The 10,093-nt window shown below is 38.7% G+C and overlaps 1 protein-coding gene across 1 annotated transcript in view; it reads left to right on the top strand.

The window, feature by feature from the left end:
* Positions 1–7,682: 7,682 nt before the first annotated feature.
* DSG3 (desmoglein 3) overlaps positions 7,683–10,093 on the top strand; it is a 35,820-nt gene continuing 33,409 nt past the window's right edge. Inside the window, exon 1 of the mRNA XM_049619562.1 lies at positions 7,683–7,830. Within this exon, the coding sequence (XP_049475519.1) occupies positions 7,683–7,830 (148 nt within the window). The remainder of the gene's footprint in view (positions 7,831–10,093) is intronic.

The raw sequence follows: 10,093 nt of genomic DNA, 5'->3' as shown, positions 1-10,093 counted from the left end.
CCTTCTTCTTAGTGTTGTTCTCATGCCAATCCTAAATGCCAAACTCAGCTTTTATTTAGACTGCTTGTCCCTCTCACCTGACTTGGATTTCTGACTGCTAACAAAACAAGAACTTAGTCAGACACTGAAACTTGTCTGCATCCCACAGCCTGACCTGGAATCTCTGAACCTCATCTTAGCTTATCCCCCAGACTCCGTAATCTGTCCTTTCAAGGTAACATTCAGATGCATGATTCCCAGCCCACATTTTGCTGACTTTCAGTCCACTGATTTCATTTTATCTCAACAAATATTTATTGAGTATCTTCCATAAACAGACAAGGCACCGGGGCTACAAAGAGGAACAAGACACAGTTCCACCCTTGGAGACGCTACAGAATAGTAAGAGGGATCAACTCTTAAGCAAATACTTCAGCATAATCTTTAAGAAAGCTCTACCCAAGTGCTATGTACGGGCATGCAGACACAGAGCCCCAGCTAGTCTGGGAGGTCAGAGATGGTACCTGAAATGCATAGGACAGGTTTTGGACAAAAATGTTTGGGTTGAATCTGACACACCTTTAGATACAGTACACAAGGGATTAGAAATTCAAGGATAGGGAGACAAGTTTAACACAAGACCAACCCAAAAGTGGGACATTTTATAAGATAACTGGCTCAGCCTATTCAACAAATTAGTGCCATTTTAAAACAGTGGGGGATGCTACTAGAGTAAAATAAACTTAAGGTGGAAATGCAGTCCTGAGTTAGATTCTAATTTGGAAAGATCACCTCTAAAGGCTTTTTTTTTTTTTTTTTTGGCTTACTTGAGGAAATTTGAATATGGACTGAGTATTAGAAAAGATAATGCTTATTGACATGGAAAGGCAGAAAACACATAGGTAAAAAGCAAGTGACAAAAAGCATGCACAATAAACTTAAAAATGGTGGGGGCATGTGAGTGGCTCAGTCGGTTCAGCATCCAACTCTTGATCTCGGCTCAGGTCATGATCTCATGGTTCATGATTTCGAGCCCCACATTGGGCTCTGCTCTGACCGTACAGAGTCTGCTTGTCTCTTTCTCCCCATCTCTCTCTCCCCCTCCTTCTCTTTCTCTCTCTCTCTCTCTCAAAATAAATAAACTTAAAAAGAAAGCATGTACAGCTGAATCTCCTTTTGTCTAAAACAAAAAATCAAATTTATGTAAATAGAAAAGTAAGTGGAAGAATTTCAAGCAGGAAAGGAAACTTATATTTACCTTCTACGTACTTCTATGTTATGCTAGGAATTTGTTTATATCATTTGATTTTCCCAAACACCTGAAAAGAAAATGAAATTAGCCTCATTTTCCAAATGAGGCATGTATTTGAAAGCTGTTAATAGAACTAATCTCTTGGTGGTCAAAATTTGGTGACTTGATTTTCTTTTTGCTTGCTTGTATTTTCTAACTTTCTACAATGTATGTTTACTACTTACATAATAATAAAACGTTAGTTTTTTTTATTAAGAAGAAAATGAAGACAAAATAGGCAAGTACAGTACCTTTCAACTTCTATGAAGTCACATCGCCTTATGTCCTTCTTTTTAGAGTCTTGGGATTGTGGGAAAAGCATAAACTTTGAGGTCAGGCAGATCTGGTTCAAATCTCAGCTATAGTATTTAGGGTCTTGAAAAACTTACTGAGTTTTGGTTGTCTCTTCTGCAAAATGGGGTTAATAATATCTTCCTTGCAGGGTGTTTGGATAAATAAAATAATTAAATAAACAATATAAAGAAAATAGTACCACATTTAAGCACATAGAGGGTACTCAGTAAATATCAGTTCCCCTGCTGCCTGAAATGAAAGTGTGTTTAGGCATTCAATGAGCTAGCCTCCTTAGGGATCCCTACTAGGTGCTGTTCATTCCCTACCAGGTCCTCTAGCTTTTATTTGGCTTTCCTGCTCAGTCTGGAGCTAAACTAAGAATCACAATTCAGGAGTGCAAGATGGTTTAGCGTTGATCTGGCTGCATTTCAGGGATGAGAGATGCAAAAACAACTTCCATGCTGTTCTGCCATCTTGGCCCCTCCCCTCAAGAATCACAATTCAATTCCTTTCATCTCTACCTCCTCATCCAATCATTCATCCATCCACTTACTTACTCAACAAGTGGCTATTGAGAGCCAAGCAGCAGACCAGGTGAGAAGCAGCCCCTGCCCTCTTGAAGCTTGTGGTCTAGACCTTGTGAAGAAGACCCACTCTCTTGAGCTATGTGTTGTTTCCTGGACTGCCTGTTGTTTCAGGACTGCCTTGAATTGCAGTGGAGTCACCCACCTGAGGCCAACGCCTAGAGGCCCCACTGTCTACCCTTGTGAACCACTGAATGGAGATGCTGGCTCACAGCTGACTAGATGCTCCAAGAGTGTCCCCTTGGACTTGGTGATGAGGGCAGCTGCTCCCACTGTCATCTGCAAGGAGCTACCCACCTACTCCAGACCAGACCCCCCCAACCAAGACACAAAGGATTACTTTTTTAAATCATTCGTGCTTCTAGAAATTGCCAATAAATCCCCGTGCAACTAGTAACATCACTTTTTTTTTTTTTTTTCATTGATGCTCATTGCCAGAAAGGCAATGCTCTCCCTCTATCTTCAGCATTAGGAATGTTATATCCAAAATAATTAAATATGCTATTTGGGCTTTTCATTTCAAATTGCTACTAAAAATAATGGTTTTCCTTATTTTTGCCCCATCTCTTTCAATTCAAGTGCAGATCTCTACCAGTAACACCAGAAAAAAATGCACACAGTTGGTCAATTCCCCAACACCTTCAACAGCATGTGCATAGCTGATTCATGTGTTTTCAGACCACATTGTTCTTATTTAGGGCAAAACGCATGACTCAAAAAAATTCAATAACTCAGTATTTCATGCTAATTTTGTTACTAGACAAAGCCTTAAAATAGTAATTATATATAACTCCTCATGTTTTTGGCCAGGTTTTTTTCCAAATGGTGTAAACATCAAATTGTAAAATCCCTACTTTCTTAAATTTTTTTTTTTAACGTTTATTTATTTTTGAGACAGAGAGAGACAGAGCATGAACAGGGGAGGGCTAGAGAGAGAGGGAGACACAGAATCCAAAACAGGCTCCAGGCTCTGAGCTGTCAGCACAGAGCCCGACGCGGGGCTTGAACTCACAGACCGCGAGATCATGACCTGAGCCGAGGTCTGACGCTTAACGACTGAGCCACCCAGGCGCCCCAAATCCCTACTTTCTTAATAGCTAATGCTTTGAAAGAAAAAATGTTAAACATATAATTAATCAAAATATGTTACATATTTTTTTTTAATTTGACATAAATTAACAAATGTGATGTTATGATGCATTTTCAGTGCAGTTTTTTTACATTTTTTTCCTTAGCTTAATTATCCCTCCCACTCCTGGACAACAGTAGTAGTATTCTCTTGCATGAAAATCCATTCTAACAGTGTAGTATTTGTGTGTCATATTTTTCCCTATGTTCAAATAATCATTTATAGTAATACATATACACACACATACACACATACACGTAACAATATTATACACACCATTTGATGTCTTGCTGTTTTCTTACCTCATACAAACATCTCTAAGTCAATAGGTATATCTTTAATTAGTCTTTTTATTGTCTGCAGAATATTCTACTTTCTGTATTCTATTTGTCTATTCCTAGAACACCCCATATTTGTTAAATTGTTAGGGAATCAACTTTAGTCACCTCCTTATATCAGAAGCAATTGAGAAATAAGGTAGACGAGACACATACACAAAAATACGTACCAGTTTTATTATTTGTAACAACGTAGATGTGGATGATGTGGTTGAAATGAGCAGTCATGATGAGTACCCTAATATTTACTCCAGAATTAAACTTACCCACCCTGTCACAGACAACCCCCACCACCAGGACCAAAGGATGGAGCCTGCGCCTGTGAGCTTATAGCTAGGAAAAACAGAAAAGGTGTCGTGTCAATAGCTGGAAGTTTCTCCAAAAGAGGAAACCCTGGCTGGAAAGTCAAGAGGTAGGAGCGGGCGGTAGGCTGAATCCATTGTGTATAATTCTTTTTCCCAAGTTCATTAATCAGATTATGTGTTCTGCACCCACAAATAGGAGTACAGGAGAGATGCAGAATAAGGTCAGCTTTCCTGTAGCTGAATCCCCCTCATATAAAAACATGAGTCCAGAAGCAAGAACTGCATCTAACAGTTGTTTTTTGGTAATAAAAGCAGCATTACGGTTATTTTTGATATTTGATAAGACAAGACCCTTCAATATTCTTCCTAATCATTCTCTCATTAGCTGTTGAAGACATATTTTCTTCCATATGGACTTTAAGATTTTTTTTGTGAGCTCCTCTGTCTTTATCCGTCACATAAACTAAGAATCAAGCCTGAGAACTGCATTAATTTTTTTTCTTTGAGAAAAAGACATTTTATAACGAATTCTTTTCATCCAGGAACATAATACTGTCTTTCTATTTTCTTAGATCTTACTTTATGCCCTTCATTAATATTCTTTTGTGCATTCTTAAGAAAGTTTTTGCAGTTTCTAACTGAGACTGTGATTGGATTATTGACCTCATTTTACTTGCTAGATCCTTATTATTAAGGTAAAGAATAGTTACTTATTTATTCTAGAAAAACCCACCTTAAAATTTCTTTTTAAAAAAGTGCTATGGACAAATGTGTGGTAATAAATTTGAAAATACTGAAAGATACCATTCCCTCTCAAAATACAGTCCCCCCCAAAAGTGGAAAGCCTCAACAGACCAACTGAATATTGAGGAACTTCAATATAGTGAAACTTGGAGTAATTTTCATAAGAAGAAATCACTTCCTTCAAGTGTAGGCTAATCAACCCAAAGTATTATAAATTGCATCACTTCAAAGTCTAAAGAAATCAAAAGGTGTTTCGAGAATCTGTCAATCCCGACTTCACATCGGAGAATCAGAGATTAATGCTAAATCACCACGTTTCACAAGTTAGTCAGCATGCACAAACATCTGTAAAATTGGCCTGTGTCTAACACATCAAAAATGAAGCCCAAAGTGACTCATAGAATAAGTCAGAGTTTTCTCTACCTTTAATGTCCTTCAGTGTGTTCTTTCAGAAATAAGCATACACCACAGCTGCGCCAGCACTGGATCAAAGAACATAAATGCACACTGCAAAGATGCTTTGAGAAATGTTCAACCTAAATGAACCCAAAGGAATCTTCGGAAAATTCACTAAAGGAAACTAAATTGAAACGATGTTCAAAAAAGTTAATGTGATACAACATAAAAAAATAGAAAAAAATTCTATAGGCTAAACATTTTTATGTAAGACATGGATTTATTACCAGCTCAGGTACTGGTAATACCTGATCCTCTTCTTAACGTCAGTGAATAGAATAATGGTGTTTATTCAAAGGAGGGTCAATTAGACATGCCCAAAACTGAAGAAAAAGCATGTTCATGTGTTTGTACTGAAAGTTCAGTGCTTCCCTAAGTACTATGTGAACACAAAACTGATCCACGTGATACGAAAGTTATTCTGCCCCGGAGAAATGGCAGCAGGAAAATAAACTTGAAGTTTCTGTTCTCTTTAATTAATCTTTTCAGAAGGTTTTGTAGCTCATCAGGACACCAGTTGTAAAATGCACAGTACAGGAAGTTGTACAAGCTTTACAGGTTTTCCAAACTTTACTTGCAACTTACTAATCATAAAAGTATCAGTGCATGATGCTTCACTAGGTAAAAAGCTGGTGAGACATGAGTGTAGTAGAGAAATGCACTGACCCTGAAGAATAAAAAGGCTGCTCATTTTTAGAAGCATCTCCCTTCCTTACCACACTAGAGCTAGTAGTTCTCAACTAGAGTCATTCCTGAAATCCTTGATCATTTTCCTAAATGTTCCATGCTGTTTTCAGATTCCATCTTTCTGCAGATTAGTGTCTGCAGCATAACTGGGAGCTTAGATGCAGTGTATCCATTTCCACTGGCAGTCACGCCCTGTGTGCAGCTTTCGGGAAGCTGGTGGAGCAGTCCCCACATTTCTTCCCACAGGTGGAGTGGCGGGTTGACATTTCAGCTAGAACAATCACAATTTTTTCCCTCCTTAGGAATTACCAATAATACCGGTACAATTTAATTGCTAGAAAAACAAAACATACAGCTCCCATGATACTTAAAAATACTTGAGGACAGGGGCACCTGGATGGCTCAGTAGGTTAGGCATCCAACTTCAGCTCAGGTCATGATCTTGTGGTTCATGAGTTCTAGCCCCACATCAGGCTCTGTGCTGACAGCTAGGACCCTGGAGCCTGCTTCAGATTCTGTGTCTCCCTCTCTCTGCCCTTTCCCCACTCACACTCTGTGTGTGTGTCTCTCTCTCTCAAAAATAAACATTTAAAAAAATGTAATAAAAAAAATACTTGAGGACAAGGGACCCTGGGTGGGTCAGTCAGTTAAGCATCCAACTCTTGGTTTTGGCTCAGGTCATGATCAAGTCCCACATCGGGCTCTGCACTAGGCATGAAGCCTGCTAAGGATTCTCTCTCTATCCCCCTTAGCCCGTCTCCCCCGCTCTCTCTCTCTAAAACAAAACAAAAATAAATAAATAAATAAAAATACTTGAGGACATATGTGAAATGTGCTATTTATCATCAAAAGGAAGATTAAAATATACAAATAAAGTGATCACAACAATACAACAGAGTATGGTAAATTAATATTTGACTGCATATTTGTTTTATCATTTCCTTTCCTATCTTATCATCATATCACTTGAGATAGTGAAAAGACAGGATGATGTTAGATCCAGGAAGGATGCCAAGTCCTCAGGATCTAACCAAGATCCAGAATTTACCTATCTCTGAATCCAATTCCCTAGATTGCTATATTCAGAATCTTAACTTTATTTTATTATAATGTAATAAATTATTAGAATTTAAATAAACAACATTTAAATATCTTAACAGAGATAAAAAAAATGTTTCTCCATAAGACTACTATTTTCTCATAAAAGAAGCAGAAAAGAATTATCTGTGACAAACTTTATGCCTGACAGGGAGGAAGGACCAGCATTTTCTTACACTGTCAGTAGGAATGCAAATTGGTATAGTGTTTTGGACGACGATCTATTAAAAAACTTGAATTGTATGTGTCCTTTGATCCAGCAGGTATACTTGCACAAAATTTTTAAAGATATATTCATTTGTTCACCCCGGAACGTCCTGGGGATATGCTATGAAATGAAACAGACATGATTCCTCCCTGATAGGGCTCACAGCCAAGTAGTGGAGAAAGGCAATAAAAGCAATCCAACCAATAAAAAGCAGCTTAACATATGGTGCTAAGACCGATACATGAAGCAAACTGGAATGGCTGATAAAAAAAATAATAATAATAATGGGGAGAAGAGTGCCCAAGTGTGGGGAGTAGGAAGTAAAGACCTCTCTGAGAAGGTTGTATAAGCAACCACCCGATGAATGAGAAGAAGCCAGTCAGGAGAGAAAGAAACTGAGTGAAGGCCTAAGGCAGGAAGATAACTGAGGGTTTTTGGAGAACAAAAGAAGCCACAAGTGAGAGGGATGGAGTGTGGGGTGTGGTTGGAAGGGAAAACAAAATCAATCAGGCAGTTCCTTATAGGTCTTGCCAGGCAGTGTTGCTTCCGTTCCAAGTATACTGGAAGCCATGATCCTTTTACAAGTAGCAGCCAAGGGAGCCAAGGGAGAGGTGGATTGGGTGAGAGACAAGAAAGGAACAAGAGCTCAGCGACCAGTCCATTGCCTGAGCTACATGAGAGATGCGAGGAATTTCGCTAGTGCAGAAGCCCGTAGAGGTGGGAACTAGATGGATTCCAAATGCATTTTGTAAATAGATCCCATATTTTCAACTTTAGGAAAAACCACAGGAACCAAAGAAAAGCTATCCCTAAAGAAAACTCTTTGTTGGAGTGAGCATGCCGTGCATTTGGAAGATTCCTCCTTCAGGCTTATTACCTGACAGGAAAATTCCCACAAATAAGCAATTGCCTAATTAGATTAAATCAAAGCAAAAAGATGCTGACCCTAGTTACTTAACATACAGTGGGTGCAGTATTGGTCTCAGGAATAGAATTCAGTGATTCAGCACTTACATACCACACTCGGCGCTCATCGCAAGTACCCTCTTTAGTACCCATCACCCATCTAGCCCATCTGCGACCCACCTGTCCCCATGAACCCTCAGTTTGTTCTCCATTGTTAAGAGTCTCTTATGGTTTGTTTCCCCTGCTCTTTGTTTTTTCTCTTTTCCCCTTCCCATATATTCATCTGTTTTGTTTCTTAAATTCCACATATGAGTGAAACCATGTAGTATTTGTCTTTCTCTGATTGACTTAGTTCAAGTAGCATAATACACTCTAGCTCCATCCATGTCATTGCAAATGGCAAAATTTCATTTTTGATGGCTAATATTCCATTACACACACACACACACACACACACACACACACACCAACATACCACATCTTCTTTATCCATTCATCGGTCGATGGACATTTGGACTCTCTCCATAGTTTGGCTATTGTTGATAATGCTGTTGTAAACCTCGGAGTGCATGTACCCCTTCAAATCTGTATTTTTGTGTCCTTTGGGTAAATACCTAGTAGTGCAATTGCTGGACCGTATGGTAGTTCTACTTTAAAGTTTTTAGAAATCTCCATACTGTTCTCCACAGTGGCCGTACCAGTTTGCATTCCCACTAACAGTGCAAGAGGGTTCCCCTTTCTCAGCATCCTCACCAACACCTGTTGTTTTCTTGTGGTGTTAATTTAACCATTCTGACAGGTGGGAGGTGGTATCTCATTGTGGTTTTGATCTGTATTTCCCTGCTGAGGAGTGACGTTGAGCATCTTTTCATTACACAGATCTTTTTAAAGAAATAATTCTAGGAAATCACAGAAGCATGGTGAACCACATTACACACTATCTAATAGGAAATTGGATTAGCAGTTCTGTTTTCACTAATTCTTAAAGTGCAGACCACTCTTTACTGATGCACATTTATTACATTCTCTGACATTTCTGCAAGGCTTCAAGTATGATCGTAATGGAAGAGGTCTGATTTGCATTACCTTGAACAACAAAGAGTGACAGACCACAACTTCCACAGGCCATTTCGGGATGTATGTATACTTTTGTTCATGCATTATTTGTGGCACTAATATCTCAATTCATGAATTTGTAAATATTCAAGAACAATTAAATATCAAAAAGTAGTGATGTCTGACATATAAAACATATTACATACATGTTTCCAGTCAAAACAAACAAAAACCAGTGAAGGCCTGCCAGTGAAGGCAAAGTCTCATTAACATTCTCTACTTGGTGAATAATAGAACTGCTATAGTTAATGAGCAATGGAAACATCATGGAAACCTTGGAGGAAAGGTGTCATTGCCCACTTGAATAAATGTTCATTCTTATTGCTTCACTCCTTATGCCATGGTTCAATTTTTAACAAGTTGAGGAATGGTTTCTTTAGCTTCTTAACCTGTGGTGTGTCCTACCGTCCAACTTTTATACTTTCAACATGGCACATCAATTGAATCGCAACATACACATACAATGAAGCTCCCTTTTAATGATTATGATCATTATTGTTATGATCCTCATTTTTATTTCAGCTTCTTGAGTAAAAGCCAGTTTCAAGTTGGGCTTAGGTTTCCAAAGACATTATTCATAGAATAATAACATAACCACTCAACAGAAACCACTGGAAAATCCTCCCTTCTTTCCTTTTCACAAACAAATGAAATGGCAAGTGAAAATACTGCTTAATCCAAAGACATTGTGCAAATACACTCCCTAGCTGAAGTAACCTCCACTACCTTCCAATCACCATGCAAATCTGGCCCAAACGACACAATATTTTATTACCTTACTGAGGTCTCATATCCTCCAAACAAAAGGAAGTGTTGGCTTAAAGCATGATCAAGAGCATATACAAGATGAGAGAGCGCTGCCTGCCTTTAGAGTGCACAATGGATTTGTTGTGGATTTCTACAATCCTCCTTGACTGGGACAAGTAGATGGAGCCAGCCTGCAACAGGCCAAGTCTGG

This window comes from Panthera uncia (assembly GCF_023721935.1).
Source record: "Panthera uncia isolate 11264 chromosome D3 unlocalized genomic scaffold, Puncia_PCG_1.0 HiC_scaffold_8, whole genome shotgun sequence".
Lineage (NCBI taxonomy): Eukaryota > Metazoa > Chordata > Mammalia > Carnivora > Felidae > Panthera > Panthera uncia.
Note: the sequence above shows the minus strand (reverse complement) of the source record. Positions and strands in the feature narration are given on the sequence as shown.